Raw genomic sequence first — 24,082 nt, forward strand, 5'->3', positions numbered from 1 at the left:
AGTGCAAATAAAGATGATTATTATTATAAATCAATATAAGCTAAGTACTGTTAGTCGCGGAGAGCTCTTTGATGGGTGTTTGGCAGATTGACTCCTGATAGTTTCTGGGACTTCAGTCCTTCCCCTCAACGAAGCACAAGTGGCACATGTGGTATCACCTTAGGCAAGTGAGTTTGTTCATGAATTGCCTCTGTTCACCCAGTACTGAATGGGTACCCGGTGGGATAAGTCATGTGACTATTAACCTTCTAGCGCCTCACAGACAGCCTGGGTTATCCGGGGTAATAATGTGTTAGCGCTTTGAGCATGCACAAGTGTGTGGAAGCAGGCGCATTATAAATAGCCATTATAATTTAAAAGATCTAAATTACTGCATTTACCTATATCGAAGTTACTTTGGCCAGAAAAGGTTTTAATTGACACACGGAACGTATTTCGAAACGCAAAATTCCCGACAGCTTACAAAACTATTCCTGATTCAACAACAGTCTGGCCTCTTTCAAAACAGGGGCGGTTGGGTGGCCTAATGGTTAAAGCGTTGGCTCGTCACGCCGAAGACCCGGATTCGAATCCCCACATGGGTACAATGTGTGAAGCCCATTTCTGGTGTCCCCCGCCGTGATGTTGCTGGAATATTGCTAAAAGCGGCGTAAAACCAAACTCAGTCAGTCTTTCAAAACATCCAACAGTGGCAGTAACCTTAATATTTGTGCGTGCACTAAAATCTGTTCAAGGGCTGCCACGCATTTCAGTCATGACATCACTCTTTTCAACTCACTCTTAAACTGTGTGTTCACATATAATAGTTTGTCATTGTTGTCATTATTAATTGATCTAATGATTTTCAATTTGGAAAATACGATTATCAAATAAATCTTCAAACAAATAATGACAAACAACAACACTATAATAGTTTTATGCAATAATGACAAAACGGGGTATTGCTTTCTTAGTACCCATGGCTTGTTTCTTGGTGAAAGTCTAGCAGAGTAAACTCCGGGGACTGCCAGTGGACGAAGAGAACCTCCACCCCGTATTTCCAGATCTACAGACAGAACAACAGACACAGTAAGCCCTGTATAAAAATCAACCCGTGAAGATCCATGCTTGTCGTAAGAGGCGAGTAACGGGATCAAGTGGTCAGGACATGGCTTACACATGTCATCGCATCCCACTTGCGAAGATCGATGCCGATATTTCGACACAAATATGTAGATAATAGAACCAGTGAATTAGAAATTATTTTTGCCTAAGACGGTTCTAAAATACAGTAGTTCCTACCATTGCTGCCTTCGGCACTGGACAGTCGAATGGCGTGGCGTTGTGGTTGAGAGGCGTGTTTTGGCAGGCAGATTCCCCCATGGTCAGGTCCATACGGAATATTTCCCCATTGACCACCGGAAATCAACAAGATGGTCTTCACACATCCATGTCACACGCAAACACAATCAGTTAATGACACATTTGTTGAATTCCTCCCGTTCGTAACTACTCGTGTCTTGTCGGTCACGGAAAGAGGCGACTAGTTACGAATGGAATTCCTCCATGTTAGTAAGTAATGTAGTCACAAAACACTGAGAAGATTATATTGTTCTATGTTAAAGATCACGCTGATCTGCATGTCCCACGTTAACGTTGAACTATACTGTACTGACCTACATGCTGAAAAAACTGTCTTTCTATTTTACTTAACGTATCAAGCGCTTCGTATCATAGGCCCCCACTGCGGGTCAGAAAATCGATAAACTAGGCCCCGGTTTAGTATCCACACCCCTTACTATATAATATGTAAAGATTCATCACAGAAATACGGTGACATGATCGAAAACCGGACAATTACGCACACGTCGATGACTTTATCGTATTTGCAAGGTCTCACAAATATCAAAAGCTTTTGTCCATATCTCTGATGTGTGTAGGAGGCATATACATGCGTTTTCCGTGGGGATGCATTTGATGGTTTTAATCAAATCGCCAAAGACCGAGTTGCTGTGCCGGAAGTATACAAAACTAGGTCGCCAGCGCCAGCAAATTGGTTAATAAAATGACAGTAAATGCACGTGCGAAAATGAGAGGGAAACTCAAACGTCTGTCATCCAACATGTCACTATCTGATGTTTTATCATGGTAAGAATAATTTTAAAAACGAATAAACATTATTATTTTTTAAAGAAAAATCCATTCATTCAGTGTAATGTGTTAGCCAATCAGATTGCCGGAGGTAGTGAAGTCAAGCGCTGACGTCCTATTTTTGTATACTTCCGGTCTCGGTCTTTGGCGATTTGATAAAAACCATCAAATGCATCCCCGCGGAAAGCGCATGTACATGCCTCCTACACACATCAGAGATATAAACAAGAGCTTTTGATATTTGTGACACCTTTAAAATACGATATATTCATTGACGTGTGCGTAATTGTCCGGTTTTCGATCATGTCACCGCATTTCTGTGATGAACCTTTACATATTATATAGTAAGGGGTGTGGATACTAAACCGGGGCCTAGTTTATCGATTTTCTGACCCGCAGTGGGGGCCTATGCTTCGTATCACTGCACTAGTGACCCATCAGTAAAGGTTGAACAAACCAACAACATACAATTTAGCTGAACTGATAATCAACCACAGCAGTATTTCCGTTCAACGCAAGAAAGCAACTAAACGGATTTATCTTTAAAGGCACACTATCACGCCACACTTCTCTAAAATTCAATATTGCATTTCTTTCATTAATACTAACTGTCAGCCCCCCAGCGAAGCAACCATATAATTTATTCCGAACAAAATTACGCATTAAGACTACAATATGAAATTAAAAAGTTCGAATTAATTAATGCAACGTTGCATTAAATCGACTCTCGCGCCCTCTTCTTTATTTCAAGCGAACCCCATACAGTTATGTCCCTTGGAACGCTCTTTAAGAATACCCTATAACGCAACTTGTGATTGAGGCCAGTTCGGCAAACACCGTGTGCGACAGGTTTCGATGTACGGAGCATCGTTTACATTCCATATATGGCAAGTGTTATCAGTTTGGAAGCTGTTCGCCTCGATGTTTCAATTATCGATTTCAGCCAAGTCGTAAGGGATAATAAGTCTTTTATTGTATCAATAGGAAGCTAAAGTGAGTACATATGCCCCAATATATACTCTCCCAAAAAAGAAACGCATCATGAAAATGGCAATTTCATATAGCAATGAATTAAAACATGATTCATTTTACAAAAGGTTTTGCTCTGTTTATGAGTCCTATGGTGTTTATGTTTTGAAACATCACAACAAAACGCACCATCCGTAAAATACCCGTATTTAACAGCATGATTTTCAATTTCGGCGTGTAGTGTCACAGAATACACAATTCACATGCAATGCACGTGAAAGTTGGGGATCAGATAGTCTCAATGATGGGTATAAAAGGTTGATTGCTGTCTGTCGATTATTCACTGTATTTGGGATATTGTTGACGAACGCAAAATGCCACGTCTAAGTGAAGCCAACCGTCATATCGCCATTGGTTTGCTTGAAGCTGGCCAGTCTCAACGTGCAGTTGCCCGACGCATGAATGTTCACCTAAGCACCATTTCACGGCTCTGGGAGAGATATCGCCGGCAGAATGCGGTAGCAGATGCCCCTCGTAGTGGGCGACCTCGAGCGACCACTGCGCGCAGGATCGCTACATCCGGGTACTTCACCTGCGTCATCGAACAGCTACGGCGACCAGTACCGCTCGACAAATACCCGGATTGAGGAGGCTTTATGCACAGACCGTCAAGAACAGGTTGAGAGGGGCTGGTTTACGTGCCAGAAGACCTTATTTTGGCCCTGTGCTTCGACAACAACATCGTCGACATCGAGTTCAATGGTGCACCAACGTTCAGGCCTGGAACCTACCGAATTGGCGTAGAATCTGGTTCAGTGATGAATCACGATTTCTATTGGAACGACGCGATGGAAGAATGCGGGTGTACAGACGTCGACGTGAACGTTTCGCCGACGCTTGCGTTCCCCAGGTGGACAGATTCGGCCGGGTCAGTGTTATGATGTGGGGAGCGATCACCTGCCGTAGGAGAAGTGATTTGGTGATGATCCAGGGCAACCTGACAGCTCAACGGTCCTGTGACAAAATCCTACGCCCACACCTCCTTCCAATCATTGATCGCCAGAGGGAGTTGTTTCAACAGGACAATGCCAGGCCCCACACAGCACGTTACACTAAAGACTTCCTCCAGAACCACAACATTAATGTGCTCCCCTGGCACTCAAGATCACCGGACTTAAACCCGATCGAACATCTATGGGATGCCCTGGACAGACGGGTGCGACGCCGTAACCCTCAGCCCCAGACATTTCAGCAACTCGCACAGGCACTACAGGCAGAGTGGGCTGCGATTGGGCAACACGAGATTCTGAGACTTATTCGTTCGATGCCGATGCGATGCCGTGCAGTTCTGGATGCCCACGGTGGTCACACGAGGTATTGACTTCAGCGCCACCACACGTCTCCATGTGACACTCAAACTGACTTTCCTCGAGTTGGTGCCTAAGACGGATAAGTCTGCATTCCCAGTGTCCAATGTCGCTATATTTCATTGACTCATAAAGCCTACAAGATGTTTCAAAATAAGCATAAAAAGACAGTTGAAATTCCTATATGCGTTTCTTTTTTTGGGAGAGTATATATATTATCGACCAAAATATTGTCAAAAAAGCGTGACATTGTGCCTTTAAGGTGAGCCAAGTTGGTGATAGGATAAATGAGTATTACCAACGCTGTCTTATAGCCATGCAGTTTAATCAACGTGACATACAAAGTTAGACACTTACCTTTTTGCGGACACCTACGAGAAGAGTTTGGCTCTGATAAGCCATCTATGAATATTCAGGACAAATTTAAACCAGCGATCTCAGGTCTTTGGGACGCAGACCTACTTGCGCCCTTTGTGTCCATACAAAGTCCACTCAATTAATGTGCGGTATTAGGATGCGTGTTTTGGAGTCAACAAAGCTGGGGATTAAAGGGGTCAAATATAGTCTCTACCTGTGATGTGGCATTGCCGGCGTGAAGAAGCGTGAACCAGTCTTCCGAGTTGCTCTGGTCGTTGATTTCATTGCAGGCAAAGTTGGCTGCATCGAAGACAGGACCTGTCACATTGGCAGGCTTTGGTCGTCCACCCTGGCAGGATACTGAGGCTGTGAGAGAATGAGTGAGTGAGTATAGTTTTACGCCGCATTTAGCAATATTCCAGCAATATCACGGAGGGGACACCAGCACAATTCAAAACATTGATTACACAACAGACTCGTTTCCTGCTGACTGGGTTCCGTCCTATTGCGCAACTTAGTACAATAACCAGTCCAGAATTTTGAGACCAATTCTTTCAACTGGATACATAAATATTAATCAGTATTGTTTGATACATCTAACCACTTGTATATTGCAACACTACGCTCCTTCTAATCCTTGCAAACACGTTGTGCAGCGTGCTCTGTCGTACAGCGTGCTCTGACAAACGGAAATCTGGAAATCGTGGAAATCTCAAAACGAGGCTCTGCCGCTAGAAAAGTTTGGCGGTCTGGTACGGAATTGATATTATATCAATCACATTGTGCGTTACAATACTACACTGAATAAGCACACAGAACGCATAACAGGTGTAACCAGTGAGCCAGATGACTTGTCAATCATTTTACGACCTCATCAAACAGGAGCAGTCTGTGACGTCTTAGTTAAGGTCATGCTGCCTACACCTTGCCATAAAATATAGAAATACGATGCTATTAAAGTTTACAATTGAAACCAACTTGTAAATACCATTTTCTTATGAAACAAGAAATTGGAATTCAGTGTCTCTTTTCACTTTCAGACGAGAAAATTCGGATCGGCTGAAAAGTAGGTCATTGTCTGAATTGGTTAATGAGACTCATGTTTCGGATTGTGGTCTTCACACATTGTACCCATGTGGGGCTATGAGAGAAGGAAGAAGGAACCTAGTTGATAGCAGTTAATGGAGCAAATGATGAACACAATAAACGGGAATAGATCGTCAGTACTTAAATGTAGATAGCAATACCTTTGGTGGACATACCATTGGGACATAAAGGATCGTTGCTACCTGCATGGAACCTAGCTAGATTTTCACCATCCTTGAAGGGTAAAATAACAACAATCAAAGATTTAAAACTTGTCATAGAACATTAAAACTGTCCATTTGGCAACGATGACATATATGGCTATTGATCGCCAGCAACTGAAGTAATGCTGTAGTGGTTTTGGTTTGTCGTTTCAGCAATATTCCAGCCATATGACGGTTGTAGAGGTGGTGCTAGGTGTGTACACAAGTAGTTTACAAGGAGGCTTTGTGACTGATCAGATGAAGTGCGTTTGCTATAACTCTGTCCGCTAATACACGCAAGGAATGCCTCCAGTAGGGCACTGTTGTCTGTCAGTTTAACCCTGTGTCTTGACACCTATATGTCGTTCCGAGATATGGTTCTTCGTTAATAAATTGTGCACCTAATACACCCGAGGCCAAGAGGAAATACACGACAGTCCGGGCGGTGTGTCAACTCCACACAATGAGAAGCGGGATCCAGCTGACTGAATAATGATCACGATCAGGGTAAATCCGAGGCTGGAAAACTACAAGGGACTCTGTGCACTGATATCCGGCGCCTCTGACGGTACTGCCCTGACCAGGGGGAAGTTTCTTGCGCCTGTACATGCACGTAATGCTTATAGATGTAACGCTAAACCGCACCTGTACATGAACACCCCACCCAGACAGTGAATCCGATCAGATAATGATTTGCTTCATCCCATTAATGCCTAACCCCAGGCAGGATAACAAGGAAACTCTTTTGCCAGGGTTTTGAAGGGGCCGGCATCGAACCACCTACCTTCCGGTGTTCCTATAGATGGTCTGTTCAATTTTCGATATGATCAGTCCGCCATGGCCGTAGTGTTTGACAGTTACATCCAGCTGTATGTTATTTGAATTTTGCCTTTGAAAATGTGCATGTTTGTTTGTTGTTTGTTGTTTGTTGCACTCAACAACATTCCGGCTATATGGTGGCGGTCTGTAAACAATCGAGTCTGGACCTACAGTGATCAACAGCATGAGCATCGTTCTACGCAAATGGGATACGATTTCATGTGTCAACCAAGTCAGCGAGCCAGACCATCCCATCTTAAGACAATGATGGGTTACTGAACATCAATTCTAACCTGGATCTTCACGGGTTTTACCACTTTAGTGGGACCCATGAGCACGGCATGTTGGTCGCGAACGTGGGAACATGATCGGTGTGACATGGGATTCAAACTGCATAGGTTCCCGATGTGTTTATGGGGTGAGTGAGTGAGTTTAGTTTTACGCCGACCTATATGATGACATAATTAAATCAAATCAAACCAGCGAACCTGACCAGCTGATCCCGTTAGTCGCCTCTTACGACAAGCATGGGTTACTGAAGACCAGTTTTATCCCGGATCTTCACGAGTACAATTATATATGCCAATATTATCGCAAGTGGTTGAACAGTACTCACCAACAAACAGAAACGAAAGCACTATCGCCAACATGTTCGGAGAAGAATTTATATGTTCACCATTACAATCCGAGGTAACTGATAAGGTTATGTAAGTCAGCGTGTCTCTGAGATCATATGGAGATAGTGTTCCGCGTCCTTGGCCTGTATTGGTGCTTGTTTACCTTAAAGGCTGGACGTGTCTGGAAGTGTCTGGAAGTGTTTGCATATGTGACGTGTACCATGGTGAGGGCAGGATAAATATAATCAATCCAAACTGGGGTCAATACCTAATTTCAGGTGAAAAATCTAAACATTCCAAATCATTGTGGAGTTAAGTTGGACTTCTTTTTAAATAATTATTTCTGTGCCTGAGAGACAAACTAATACGGGTCAGCTTTCAAAGAAGATTTGAGAAGATGATTATAAAGGACATAAATATGACCGAATGTGACGAGCCCATATCTTTAAAAATTGTATTATGCATGACAATTGCGAAAGAATATCTTTTGTAAACAAACACGAAACTGACATGTTATGTATACACACTGTATACACACTGTATAAATGTTATATCACTACACAGTTACAGCGAGTGAGTGAGTTAATATTTATCACATCGTCAATATTTCAGCCATATCGTGGCGAGAACAATTTAATTTGTATCAATATTAAAATCAATAAATTTAGAACATAAAAATCCTGTCATCGAAGGACAGTAAAACTACTAGATTATCACAACTCTTAATTTAAAACTAGTATTAACAATATATCACCATAGACAACCAATAAGAACGGGGAGATCAACAGCAACTGAAGGCTGATCACCATACTAGGGACCATGGGGACTTATAGACTTTGGCTATCTGCATGGACCCTAGCTGGATTTATATCAACCCTTCAGCAGTTGGCGATTGTGATCAAATTTAGCCAAAACTAAAATAACAAAAATACAACGTTTTAAAAATCTGGTACATTTAAATTTCCGTTGAATGTTTCGGGACTTACGTACCCTCTCAGTAGGAAAATAATTTGACAATACTTTAACCCCGTTTGAGAACACAACCAGTTATGGGTTTTGTTCATCCCAAACATGTTGCAGGACATCAGTACATCATAAAGGTGAGGTGAGGTGAAATTGGGTTTAACGTCGTGCTTGAGAATATTTCGCTCATATGACGACGTGCATGCGTGTGTATGTGTATGTGCGGCTGCTTGTACTAGCCCAGACTGAAGCTGGTTTTATAGTGCTAGCCCACTGAGATACCATGCCGCAGTGAAGCATGAATACCCCACTCAGACACAGTATACTGACTCCGAGCCGACCAGTCCTTGTTGTACCCATTAATGCCGAGCGTCTGACAGGGGCCAACAAGTACCATATTTTAACGTCTTTTGGTATGACGCGGTCGGGTTTCGAACCCGCGACCTTCCGCTCTCCGGGCGGACGCTCTAAGCACTACACCATTGAGGCGGTCACATCATAAAGTGCTACACTTTTGCGTTTGTTTCAATAAATAACAGCGAGTGTACAATTAAGCTCGGATATAATCAATCTCGCCGTAATGGCTTCAATAGTATATGGTGTTATTCCTAATTTGACATATTTTATTATTTGACATGACTCATATGTATGTGGGTTTTTTCAGTCCAATAGTAATTTCACCTTTTCACAAACACAATTTGATAATGATTCTTTGACATATGATCACGATATAGTAGGGGAGGGACAGTGGGTTTAGCAGAGTTTTCTCGTATTAATTTATATACATAGTCCGTAAGATTAACGTTTCCGTTGTCTGGGTGAATAGACAGTGAATAGTACTTCCGGTTATGGTTATAATTATATATCACTTCCCCTATACGTTTTAGGGGGTAGGGGGTCATTCACATTGTACATGCTTCTACATAAATATCATCATCACCCCACTTGCCATAGACCGCCTCCGTGGTGTAGTGGTTAGAGCGTCCGCCCGCAGAGCGGAAGGTCGCGGGTTCGATACCCCCGACCGCGTCATACCAAAAGACTTGGTACTTGTTGGTCCCTGTCTGACGCTCGGCATTAATGGGTACAACAAGGACTGGTCGGCTCGGAGTCAGTATACTGTGTCTGAGTGGGGTATTCATGCTTCACTGCGGCATGGTATCTCAGTGGGCTAGCACTATAAAACCAGTTTAAGTCTGGGCTAGTACAAGAAGCCGCACATACACATACACACGCATGCACGTCGTCATATGAGCGAAATATTCTCAAGCACGACGTTAAACCCAATTTCACCTCACCTCACCACTTGCCATAAATTATGAACGGTCCCCTAGTGGAGTACTTTTTGAACATTTTATTGACGCTTCGTTTTTGCGGACGGACCCTCCGTCAAAATCAAAGGCAGTGAACAGCGCGTTTTTTAGAAGCTCTTTTTGAAAGACTGCGACCGGTGTGGCACAGAAAGGGCTCTCGTCACCTATCCTGACCACAGTTCTTAAAGTTGGATTCAGTCGGCTGTATTCGACTGTATTGTAAGATGTGTTATGGACTTTAAATAACTGAGCGCTCGCCATGAAATTAGTCGTTGAAAAGTTCTATTTTTCATGTTTTCTCTCCGTTTATAGATGAAGCTTGTTCTATCTCTCTGATATTCTGTGATTTAGGTAGTGCGGCTACCTAAAGGCACTAAATCACACTACACTTCTCTAATGTATTTCTCTCATTAATACTATCAGCCCTCAGGGAGGCTACCATATAATTTATTTTAAAAAAATACGTTCGAATGAAAAGTTCGAATGAATTTAATGCAATGTTGCATTGAATCGACTCTCGCGCCCTCTACCGGCCAAACATTATTTCAGGCAAAGCCCATACAGTTATGTCCCTTGGAGCTCTCTTGACGAGTATCCAACCAGGGATACTCTACAACAGGGATAAGTCACTCGCTTGCTTTCTTTACCATTTGTACTAATTAACGTGTGCCTCGTCATGCTCCAACGCACACAGTGACTTGGTTCGGTCCCAGCGCAACTTCGGCTGCGTTTAACAGTACTTCAGCCAGTGTATTGTATAGGTCGGAATTTTACAATGAATGAATGAATTAAGAGCAAGAATTTTATGTGAATGAATGAAAGAAATTAAGAAAAGGAACAAAAGGAAAAGAACATATGTGAATGAATGAAAGAATAAATGATACACCACACGGCCATCCCTCCCCAAACATGTTAAAGAACGCAAAACTATCCGGTAGAACACATGTTAACATCAGCTGTCCTTTTTATAAAAATCTACTTTGAGACATTTTTACATTAGTAACTAATTCAGATATCTTATTGCACGTGTGTGGAATGACATGGGCATTGACAGAATGTTAACTGACACTGTCACAGACCCCTCAAGAACAGAAAGTTTAGAACTATCACAAAGCCTTGCAAACACCTTTCCAGTTTTGTCACATACTAAGATCAACAAGAAAGAAAGAAGTTTTAGAACTATAACACTCAAGCATCACAAGCACCAATGGCGTATCAGAACAGATCGGCGATATGTCATATTTTCACACACCTCAAAATACACACTAAAAAAAAATAAATAAAACTATCACTATTACTTGCAAAAAACTTTCACCTGATGGTATATTCCCTCTCAAAAATTAAAGGTGTATGTGAAAGATGTTTTAGAACAATAACTAGAAACACTCAAACAACGCCCTGTAGTATTTCAATGGCAGATCGGCGATATGTCATATTTTTCACACACCTCAAAATACACTAACATTTTTTAAAAATTATAAAACTATTACTATTACTTACAAACACCTTTCACCTGATGGTATATTCCCTCATAAAAATTGAAGGTGTATGTGAAAGATGTTTTTGAACACTAACTAGAAACACTCAAACAACGCCCTGTAGTATTTCAATGGAAGATCGGCGATATGTCATATTTTTACACACCTCAAATACACACTAACAATTTTTTAAATTATAAAACTATCACTATTACTTGCAAACACCTTTCACCTGATGGTATATTCCCCTCATAAAAATTGAAGGTGTATGTGAAAGATGTTTTTGAACACTAACTAGAAACACTCAAACAACGCCCTGTAGTATTTCAATGGCAGATCGGCGATATGTCATATTTTCACACACCTCAAATACACCCTAACAAATTTTTTTAGTTATAAAAATATCACTATTACTTGCAAAACACCTTTTAACAAAGGTATATTTCCCTTCTAAAATTAAACGAATATGTGAAAGAAGTTTTTAGCGATATAAGTTAGTCTTTCTTCGCTGTGTACTGAGAATTGAAGCCAGTGAGCTACAACATGCCCACTTGAAACTTTACTACAAAGCTACTGTACTTATACTGACACTAATAACAAGTATTTGACTTAAAATGAAGTGACAGAATAGGTAACTTATCTTCTACATGTAGGTTTTCAGTTGTCACAACACTCAGCGTATGTAATCAGCTGTTGAAAATAAACCGGGCTCAATCTTAAAAACTACGCTGCCGCCATATTGGCTGCACTGGTCACGTGACGAGCCGAGGCATAGCTTAGGAGCTTTCCGAGGAGTGACCACTCCCCCTTATAGAGTCTCCCTGATCCAACGCATTAAATCGACTCTCGCGCCCTCTTCTTTATTTCAAGCGAACCCCATACAGTTAAGTCCCTCGGAACGCTCTTTAAGAATACCCTATAACACAACTTGTGATTGAAACCAGTTCGGCAAACACCGCGTGCGACAGTTTTCGATGTACGGAGCAATTGTTTACATTCCATATATGGCAAGTGATCTCTCTTTGGAAGCTGTCTGCCTGGAAGTTTCAATTATCGATTTTAGGCAAGTCGTAAGGGATAATAAGTCTTTTGTTGCATAAATAGGAAGCTAAAGTGAGTGTATATGCCCCAATATATATAATAGAGGCCAAAATATTGTCGAAAATGTGTTGCATTGTGCCCTTAATCACTGTTGTTAAAACACGATTGCAAGGTGTGATAAGCGAACAAGGCTGCAAGTGTCAACACGTTAATGTCATAAGTTGTAAACGGTGTTTTCAGAACAACCAAACGGACAGGCGAACTCGCATACATAGTCCTGCGTGAAATTGGAAGATGATTATCTATATTTTGTAAATGTTCTGTTTGTTCAGTTTTGATCAAAAGGTCGTGAAGATATCAGCATTTACTTGTCAATTAGAGAAATCAACATAAATATTTGTTTCATTGTTCCTTCGTCCAATTCATGTGACACCTTATCCATGCCAACCAGTTTACAAAATACACCAAAACAAAACAAAACCAACCCAAACTAAACAGTTCGGAGAAATCAAGAATATGAAATTCTGAGGTCCATACAATGCTGCAACAGAGAACAGTTTGTTACCTTTCGACTCGGACCAGACAGTCCGGTGATAAACAGCATGAACATCGGTCTACGCAATTGGGATACGAGTGAGTGAGTGAGTTTAGTTTTACGCGTAATATTCCAGCTATATGGCGGCGGTCTGTAAATAATAGAGTCTGGACCATACAACCCAGTGATCAACAACATGAGCATCGATCTGCGCAACTGGGGACCGATGACATGTATCAACCAACTCAGCGCGCCTGACTACCGGATCCCGTTAGTCGCCTCTTACGACAAGAATAGGTCAATTCTCTAACCCGGACCTTCACGGGTCAATTGAGATACGACGACATGACTGTGTCAACCAAGTCAGCGTGCCTGACCAACCCTTCCCGTTAGTCGCCTCTTACAACAAACATGGGTTACTGAAGATCAATTCTAACCCGGAACTTCACGGGTTTACCAAAATGGAAACTAGCAATTCCTCCGAATATTTGTCATACTGTAGTGGTGGGAAAAGATGCTATAGCAACACTTCTAATTCAACACTTAAAACATTTAATTGCGTTTTACTGTTAGATCCTGACACTGTTTCCAAAGTTTGGCATTCTTACGTATGTAGCTGTGCTCACCGACATCAAATGCGCTATGTATTACATCTGAAATAAAAAAGCGTCAGCCCGGAGAGCGGAAGGTCGCGGGTTCGATCCCCCACCGCGTCATACCAAAAGACGATATAATATGGTACTTGTTTGTCCCTGCCTGGCGCTCGTCATTAAGGGGTACAACAAGGACTGGTCGGCTCGGAGTCAGTATAATGTGTCTGAGTGGGGTATTCATGCTTCACTGCGGCATGGTATCTCAGTGAGCTAGCACTAGTACTATAAAAAAAAAAACTAGCTTAAGCCTGGGCTAGTACAAGCAGCCGCACGTACACATACACACGCATGCACGTCGTCATATGAGCGAAATATTCTCAAGCACGACGTTAAACCCAATTTCACCTCGCCTCACCTCTAAAATAAAAAAGTCAATGGAACAGAATACCCAGACTTAACTATCCTGAGAAGGAAATTATTTTCCGTGTAAAGAGATACACAGCTTAAATGGAACCTTGCATGACTGAGTTACTGAAAATTAGTGAAAAACACCAGGTGTTCGAGAAAAGGGTAAATATGTCCTGACCAACCGGTTACACCCGCCCATCATAAAATGCCTACAACTGAAAGTAGTTTTTGCCTGACGCCTTACATGGAGACTCATGCCATGATTACGATGGCCTGTAAAATAACTAAACAATCAAGTGATCGAAACTTTTTTGGGGGTCACTATCACCTACGTAGGACTTAATATCTCCTACGTAGGACATACTATCTCCTACGTAGGACTTAGTATCTCCTACGTAGGACTAAGTATCTCCTACGTAGGACTTAGTATCTCCTACGTAGGACTTAGTATCTCCTACGTAGGACTAAGTATCTCCTACGTAGGACATACTATCTCCTACGTAGGACTTAGTATCTCCTACGTAGGGCATACTATCTCCTACGTAGGACTTACTATCTCCTATGTAGGACTAAGTATCTCCTACGTAGGACATACTATCTCCTACGTAGGACTTAGTATCTCCTACGTAGGACTTAGTATCTCCTACGTAGGACTTAGTATCTCCTACGTAGTGCATACTATCTCCTACGTAGTACTTAACATATCCTTTTTAAGGATGGTTATTAAGTTGAGAAATGTTTGGCTATGCAGGACGTTAGATAGTTGAAATGTGAGTCAGTGAATATTCATGACACTAACGCAGTGTTACTATACAGTGTTATTGTGTGTGTATTACGTTAGGGTGACGTGGACCCTGTTCTAATTGCAGTTATGGAGGTTTGGGTATGGTTATGTTTAATCTATCATACATACATCTATTCACACACACACACACACACACACACACACACACACAGACAGACAGAGAGGTGGGTGGGATGGTTGGGGTGAGGTTGTGATATGAAACTCGGGTTATAACACGACCTCCGCAAGTTGTTGCTTGTCTTGATGGGGCTAGGTTGGATCGGATGCAACGCTCGTTTGCGGCTTTTTCCGTAATTGTTTACAGGTTGACTTGACTGGGGTGCACAAGTGTTGAGTGCGGCGCAAAACAATACGAAATTCAAAAAGACAATGAATTGTCATTAAATTTATTTGTATAAATATAAGGGGATACGTACACATAGATTGCCACCGATAGTCTAAGACACGTCTGTACACGCAGATTATGATTCATGTGCAACGACCTCTGAAATATCCAACGCATAATAGTAAAGTCTAACAAAGTGCAACATATAACAGTGAACTAACTGCAACGCGTAATAGTAAACTGAACGCAAGGCGGTAAACTATAACAGTCGGTCCAACACAGTAATGTGCAACACTTAGTTGAACACATGACTCTAATAGTGAAGGAAACAGTAGACTCTAATAGTAAATTGAAACACACGATAGTAGACTCTAACAGTAAATGAAACACATAACTGTAGACTCTAATAGTGAATGAAATGAATGACTGTAAGTCCTACGTAGGAGATACTAAGTCCTACTATACATAGGAGATAGTAAGTCCTACGTAGGAGATAATATGTCCTACGTAGGAGATACTAAGTCCTACGTAGGAGATACTACGTGTCCTACGTAGGAGATACTAAGTCCTACGTAGGAGATACTACGTGTCCTACGTAGGAGATAGTAAGTCCTACGTAAGGAGATAGTAAGTCCTACGTAGGAGATATTAAGTCCTACGTAGGAGATACTAAGTCCTACGTAGGAGATACTAAGTTCTACGTAGAAGATACTAAGTCCTACGTAGGAGATATTAAGTCCTACGTAGGAGATACTAAGTCCTACGTAGGAGATATTAAGTCCCGTTGGAGATACTAAGTACAGGAGATACTAAGTCCTACGTAGGAGATATTAAGTCCTACGTAGGAGATATTAAGTACTACGTAGGAGATAGTAAGACCAAAAAATTTCACAGTGGCCCTACTACGCTTCCGTAGAAATCAAATCAAGTTACAGAATGTGTAATTACATTACAGATATTCCGATGCGTATAAGTAGAGCATATGAAAAAACGTTCAGGAGGTTGATTCGTTTTGCAACACAGTGGGGGTAAGTATTAATGTCTCGCATCAAACATTTCTTTTGTAGTTCATTAAAAATTCACCGAGTGAAATCTGTGAAGGAATGGCAGTCTCTAACCCTGACCTTTACTCCCTTAAATTCCACATCTAACCATCAGGAAGTGGTTACCCACATATAAACCTTTGAAATGTCGAATACTGAACAAAACATGCATTCATCATTTCCAGAACGCAATTTCAGACCGGTCGATTATCAAAATACTTACAGGCCATCCATCATTCTACGTTGAACTGGCGTGCGAAGTAACGTATTTGTATGTGAAGGCAGAATTTTCAATCTGTTCGATTTATTTCAGCTGCTAGCGTTATACAGAGTGGCATTATGACGTGTACGCTGGAAATACGGTGTTCACAATTATTTGCTTTCTGGGTCAGGGTCTTGACATGTACTAAGGGATATCGTTTCAAAGTGTTCTACATATTAGCAGTTTTTCATTGAAAAATGGTTGAAAACCACCCAACATATTCTAGTTTCTAACCTCATTTAAAACTTCGGAAATATATCTCAGTATTGTATAGATTATTTCCATCACCGTAACGCGGCGGTCGTTTGCGTTTTTTCTATACTCCCCATCAAAAGTTTAGACTCACTAGTGTAAATGTAGCCAATTACTTCAGACAAATGGGCTAAACTAGATTTTGCAAAATATTCCATACTGTTTAAAGGTACTATTTACACATGAACTGATGTATTGTAAAACGAATTCGTAACGTTGAAAAGTTTACTGTCATGAGTTCAATAAATGATGAAACTCAGTAAAAATTGGCGAATTCTCAATAGAACTTTACACCAAAACGCAGCGGTTCAAAAGCGCGCTATTTGCACATGGTTTTCAGCAATTTGATGCATGATACTCGTGCAATTCATCAGCATAAATTTTGCAGTTGGTTCCCCCATGTTAGTGGAGAAATGCATCTTCGATGTAACCACATATATTCATGACATATAGTGAGTGTTTTAAGTGAGTCTAAACTTTTGATGGGTTGTATATGTGTTTCAAATGACACGTTGGTTTAGTGCGTTTGTTTCAAAACTTGTGACAAATTCCTTGATTTATATTTTGATTTCCGTCACTGTATGCATGATTTCCGTCACTGTATGCATGGGGACAGTCTTTCCCATGTTTTCTATTGATTGGCCACTGTTCTCTAATCAAACAAGGGAGTGGCCAATATCTCGAAGCCAATATGTTCTCATGATTTCTTGCTTAACGTCACACAGCAATTTTACGATGGATTGGAAATAAACAAGTTTGGACAAACCAGTGATACACGCCTATTTTAGCCCTATTTTCAGATGCTTCAGAACCTGTTCGAATGGACAATTCTTTCCCATCCTGTCATCCTTCTAAGAGGTTGGATTTGTTGCACGCCATTCTTTCAGGGTGATCAGTTACGTTTATCGAAATGTGATAAACAAGGCTCATATTTCATTTCGAACGAACAAACCCATGTTTTTACGTGTTGCTCACATCCATTTCATTTATGTTTTGGTCTGTCAAACTGAAGTATCATTTCTGTATCTTCCATGTGCCTTCACATAGCTCGCTTCTTGGTTAACACGTGTCTTCTTAGCTAGTGAGTGAGTGAGTGAGTGAGTTTAGTTTTACGCCACACTCAGCAATATTCCAGCTATGTGGCGGCGGTCAGTAAATAATCCAGTCTGGACCAGACAATCCAGTGATCAACAGCATGAGTATCGATCTGCGCAATTGGAAACCGATGACATGTGTCAACCAAGCCAGCGAGCCTGATCGCCCGATCCCGTGTCTTCGTAGCGAAAATGCATAGATCGATGGTCATGATTTCCAGACTCGAATATTTACAGACAGATGCCTGGAATATTGCTTATTGCGGCGTTAAACAACAAACCAACCAACATGCCGCAGGAGCCACAATGGCGTCACGCCCAACAAAGCATATCTGCCTCTGGACACAGGAATAAGCAGTATTCTGAAAGTTTCATAACCACAAGTGCATCTGTTGCCCAATGGAAGGCATTTAGCAGCATACTGCTGTCAAATGAAATAACCGCTGTTGCTTCTCTTCCGACATCTTCACCCCACGTCGACGACCTGTCGCTCCCCAGTCATCGATTCATGTCAGCCATGGTGTCATATACTGCAACCAATACGACCAACACTCCATTTTATGACAAGCAGTTGGTGCTCTGAACTATCATGGCGTTCAAGTTTGATTACACTGCAATTGTGAGGGGACGATTCTCGAACCATATTCTCTTACAATATATTGGTGATACTCGGAAACAACTTCAGATATGCAAATGTGGTAGGAAGACGAGCTTCTACAGTCAGTTGTTTGATAACAATGAACAAACTGGAACACAATACAACCGGTAGTGAGTATGAGCTTAGATGTTGTGACCACCAACGATCTGGATTGGTTGGATGGTTGGTTGGTTGTTTAACGTCGGATTCACTATTTCCGTACCATATTATATGTGTTGTGCTTAATTAGACACAATAATAAATTAATGTGTTACACGGCCTAAAGCACATGTTATATCACGTTTCCGTTACAGGTATTGTTATTATTAATTCCATACTGCTTATTGAAATCGATACCAAAGAATTCGTTTATATGTACATGTATGAATGTATTTTTAATCAATGTTGCTACAGCAGATTGGATGAGAGATATACAATGCGACCGGTAATTCCGCGCACCTAAGCACATCGATCGCAACACGGCAACTAACGTCTCTTATTTTTGGGGGTGTACGTGACTTAACATGCTGGTATGCATCATATTTACCTAGAAATATAAGTTTTATTGACGACTATAAGATTTTAACGTTGCATTATGCCATACGGTTGACCTTGCCGGCGTTCTGACGACATCGCTTGCTGTCCGGTAATTCTGCGCAGCAACTGATGCGCATAACATCCAGTTGGAGATCCAAAGTATGGAAGCGTATTAGGGCCAGATTATTTTCAAAAATCACTTCATCAATGTGAGGAAGAGTGTTTCATATTAAATCAAATTATGAATAATGAAGAAAAATGTTTAAAAGCCTGAAGAAAACGATTTTTCATAAACTGTCAATTTATCTGTCAATTACTGTTATTTATTTACCTTTAGTGATTAAAAGCCAGTCCCTTGTAGAAATGTCCCGATTTCAAGCGTAAATGTGGTAGCAGACGATGTTTACCTTCGATACGGAAGTACGCTATTGCAGCTGCGCAGAATTACCGGACTCGCTTGTATGTATATATTTTTACATAATATGTGATCGTGTTTTGCATACTGTTTATTAGACTTCGATCAAATATTTTTGATTTGTGTTTCATTTTGGATTATCTTGACATGAATATTTCCCTAAGTGTGTGCACAAGTGGTAGGGGTCAACCATGCTGGAATGGTTTACCATGTTACAGTCTGTAGTAGTAATATGTTTGACATTTTGTGGCACAACTCCCCTCTAGAACTGAACCAAACATTGCATAGCAGGTCGATATTAGTGAGTGAGTCCGGTTTGACATCGCTGTTAGCAAATATTCGAGTAATATCACGGCGGAAATGTGCTTCACACATTGTACTCATGTGGGGAATCGAACTCGAGTGGTTAAAGAGTTCCCTCGTCACGGTTACGCCGAAGACCAGGATTCGATTCCTCACAAGTGTACAATGTGTGAAGCCCATTTCTGGTGTTCCCCGCTGTGATATTACTGGAATATTGCTAAAAGCGGCGTAAAACTAAACTTACTCACTCATGTGGGATAGTGGGACACATCAAGTGTTGTGACAGAATTCTGACATTGTGATGGGTCGTGAAAATCCTATGAAAAATCCACATCATATTTATTCAACTTGTGTTAAATACTTAGTATACCAAGAATATACAGAAATCCTTCCATGATTGCATAAAGGGTTATGGCAGATTAATGCCTTTTATGTACAAATATTTAGTGTAATGTTTTACATTTTATTTTTAACATATTTAATTTATTTCTTATATTTGTGTCATTTGCTCACAGCAGTGATCGTATTGCAGTGCGGCTGTTTTGTAGATTTGAAGAAAACGTTAACTTAATGACATTGAATTTTGTTATTTTTTATGGTAATACATGCATGTTAGTCATGTTTTTTAATAAACAATAAGGACAGCGAGTGCTACGTAAACATCCGCAGGTGCAGTGGTGCGTGTTATGTCCTGTCCTCTGATGTATGTTTAACAAACCGAAACATGAGTCTCATTAGCCTATTCAGACAATGACCTACTTTTCAGCCGATCCGAATTAATTTTCTCATGTGAACGTGAAAATAGACATCACAAACATGGTTACACTGAATTCCAATTCCTTGTTTCATAAGAAAATGGTATTTACAAATGAATTTTGATTTTAAACTTTAATAAAATCGTATTTCTATATTGTATGGTGAGGTGTAGGCAGCATGACCTTAACTAAACGTCACAGACTGCCCCTGTTTGATGAGGTCGTAAAATGATTCAAAATATTAATCCATCTGGCTCACTGGTTACACCTGTTATGTGTTCTGTGCGCTTATTCGGTGTAGTTCTGTAACACACAATGTGATTGATATAATATCAAGTCCGTACCAGACCGCCAACCCTTTCAAGCGGAAGAGCCTCGTTTTGAGATTTCCACGATTTCCAGGTTTCTGTTTGTCAGAGCTCGCTGTCAGTGTTTGCAAGGATTGGAAGGAGCGTAGTGTTGCAATATACAAGTGCCTAGATGTATCAAATAATACTGATTAATAATTATGTATTCAGTTGAATGAGTTGGTCTCAAAACTTCTGGACTGGTTATTGTACTAAGTTTCGCAATAGGACGGGACCCAGTCAGCAAGAAGCGAGCCTGTTGAGTAATCAATGTTTTGACTTGTGAGTGAGTGAGTTTAGTTTTACGCCGCACTCAGCAATATTTCAGCTATATGGAAGATCGATAATGGTATGTAACTAAGCAGTTGAATAGCACGGTTTGTTTGTTGGTTCTATGTCAACAACATTCCATCAATATGGCGGCGGTCTATTAATAATCAAGCCTTGACCAGACAACCAGTGATTGATCAACGCAACTGGAATATGATGACACATGTCAACCAAGTCAGCGAGCCATGACCACACAACACCTCTTAGGACAAGCTTTGGTTGGTGAAAGAAGTTACTACAACTACTCACTCTTTCACCGCTCCATTCAAGTCAAAACATTGATTAAACAACAGTCTCGTTTCTTGCTGACTGGGTTCCGTCCTATTGCGCAACTTAGTGCAATAACCAGTACAGAATTTTGAAACCTACTCTTACAACTAGATATATAAATATTAATCAGTATTATTTGATACATCTAATCACTTGTATATTGCAACACTACGCCCCTTCTTATCCTTGCGTCGTGCAGCGTTCTCTGTCGCACAGCGTGCTCTGACAAACGAAAATCTGGAAATCGTGGAAATCTCAGAACGAGGCTCTGCCGCTAGAAAGGTTTGGCGGTCTGGTACGGACTTGATATTATATCAATCACATTGTAAGTTACAAAATACAATTAATAAGCGCAAAAATCCACACATAACAGGTGTAACCAATGAGCCAGATGAATTGTCAATCATTGTACGACCTCTTCAAACAGGGGCAGTCTGTGACGCCTTAGTTAACGACATGCTGCCTAAACATCGACATAAAATATAGAAATACGATTTATTTATACTTTAAAATTGAAACCAACTTGTAAATGCCATTTTCTCGTGAAACAAGGAATTAGAATTTAGTGTAACCATAGTTGTTTGTAGTGTCTCTTTTCACTTTTACACGAGAAAATTCGGATCGGCTGAAAAGTAGGTCATTGTCTGAATAGGTTAATGAAATTCATGTTTCTGTTTGTTCTGTCTGATTGTTAAACATGTTTAACGTCAAGCGGACATGTACAACGCTATAAACAGTAAGGTCGGTAACTTGCTTGCTTCGTTGGTCTTGCGTAGGAATCCCAGATGCGTAACGATTGCATATGCATCATATGTATGGATTGTTGTATTCCTAAATACTGACTGACTCAAATAATAAAAAGTGATTGAGTTAATATTTAACGTCACATCGGCAATATCTCAGCCATATCGTGACGAAAACAATCCATACAATAAAAAGTGGAAACATTTTGAAGATTAAATCCTGTCGACGATGGACAGTAAAAATACTAGAGAATCACAGACATTTCAATTAAAGAGGACACTACAGTATAAAACACGGGCTATAGATCGCCAACAACTGAAGGTAGATCACCATACTAGGAACATGGGGACTTACATTACTTTTGCTACCTGCATGGACCCTAGTTGGATTTACACCATCCCTTCATCCGCTGGCGATTGTAGGAACATTTAGCCGGCAGTTAAAAGAACAAAGATACTACGTTTACAATATGGTAAATTTCCATTTTACTTTGAAAGGTGTGGGACTTACGTACCCTCTCAGGAGGACAATAATTTTACAGTACTTTAACCCCCTTTGTAAATTAACATTTGTAAAAAGATGCTTCATTGTTTTTACATTGAAATATTTATCTCTTATGATGGAGAATCAAACACACAAATAATAAAGAAGTTGCCTTAAGTTTAAAACTGTGGCAGCAATTGTTAGGCTTTCATTAAGTCATATTTAATGTGCCTATTAATCACGTCGGTTGTTTAGAAAATACCCACATATGGGAGCTCTTAAATAATATTACGGTAGTGAAGAATTTTTATAAAAGTTTGGAATGACAATACGTTTTCAAGTTTCCTCATGCAGTGTATAATTGTGAAATGAGCTATGTCTGATCTTATTCACTACTCCATTCCAAGTAGCTGTTTTGGCAGGGTGATCAGTACTTAAGGAGAAGGGACGAAAGCAAGGTAGGGTTCGACATCCAGTTTGTTTGTTTGTTTGTTTGAACATTGTCGAGCCAAGGACAGACCAACTTTTCTACTTTCTATTAGCGAAGTCCCACGCAGCAGGGGCGATATGAATAATAAATAGCAAACCTACCAACCCAACCGGACGGAGCGTGTTCGCAACAACCTTTGCTGCTCGTAATGTACAAAGTATTTTCTCTGAATTACGCTTTGATGCCAAAATCTACTGGTTACTGTTGAATGATAAAGTCTTGCACGTGTGAAAATGGTTTCATTGACCCATTTGTGCCAAAAGTTGTACCAAGAATATTTGTATATAGCAAAACGTATGATCATTGACTCATTAATAATCTAGATGAATGATTAGCTGTGGCCAGCTGCTTCTCGGTGGGCATGTTGTATAGATATCATGACGTCATGGCGTTTGGTCGTGTTACAACGTTACAACTGTACCTGTTCACACAACGTGTGAGACGCAAGGCAGATCCACCTGCCACACAAATATTTCACAGAATAATCCCTCTGACGCCGGTGTCCAAGGTCATTCAGCTAATAAAATTCTAGTGCTGTAAAGACGCATGGAACATGAATTGCAATTGTTGAGTCTCCGATAGCAATTAATCGACGGAAGAAACTATCGATGCATCGACAGTATGTGTGACTATCAATAGTTTAGTAATGACTTCTGGTGATAAATGCAAAAACGCAAAATAAAGGAAGTTCCTGATTCGTTCACTTTGATTTAGAGTTATCCGGCCCTGTTACCTCTTAAAACAAACTTGAGCTGGGTTTCAAGTTTCTTGTCAGTTATGAAAAGAGACTGAAACTACTTCAGCTTGTGTTTTTATTTCATATAAACTGGGAAATGACCTCAAATCAGACAATTCAAGGAGAAACAACTATTGCAATAGTATTGCAATAGTTGGTCGCAATAGACTATCGCTATCGCAATAGTATGTTGCAATAGACTATCGCTATCGCCATAGTACGTTGCAATAGACTATCGCTATCGCAATAGTTGTTTCCCCCTCAATAGTCACCCCTATAAAATTCCTTCCACCCTGCTAATGCCGCATCTAAAAAGATAGATTGTTTATTTGTGTCTCACCCCTCACACAGTAACTAAACACATAAATAGATATA

General features: G+C 40.6%; 1 protein-coding gene and 1 long non-coding RNA gene across 2 annotated transcripts; both read right to left on the minus strand.

Moving 5' to 3' along the window:
- Positions 1–900: 900 nt before the first annotated feature.
- LOC124283445 lies at positions 901–7,688 on the minus strand. Its single transcript, XM_046719498.1, has 4 exons — positions 7,548–7,688; positions 5,039–5,189; positions 1,282–1,399; positions 901–1,045 (listed from the first exon to the last, which is right to left on the minus strand). The coding sequence occupies exons 1-4, from the start codon at positions 7,579–7,581 to the stop codon at positions 950–952; spliced, it is 399 nt and encodes a 132-aa protein (XP_046575454.1). The 5' UTR covers positions 7,582–7,688; the 3' UTR covers positions 901–949.
- Positions 7,689–18,327: 10,639 nt separating this feature from the next.
- Positions 18,328–23,661, minus strand: LOC124283462. Its single transcript, XR_006900350.1, has 3 exons — positions 23,575–23,661; positions 21,180–21,184; positions 18,328–18,339 (listed from the first exon to the last, which is right to left on the minus strand). It is a non-coding gene; the product is annotated as an uncharacterized LOC124283462 (long non-coding RNA).
- Between the last annotated feature and the right edge of the window lie 421 nt (positions 23,662–24,082).

This window comes from Haliotis rubra, unplaced genomic scaffold, assembly GCF_003918875.1.
Source record: "Haliotis rubra isolate DU_JTF1 unplaced genomic scaffold, ASM391887v1 Scf316, whole genome shotgun sequence".
Classification (NCBI taxonomy): Eukaryota; Metazoa; Mollusca; class Gastropoda; order Lepetellida; family Haliotidae; genus Haliotis; species Haliotis rubra.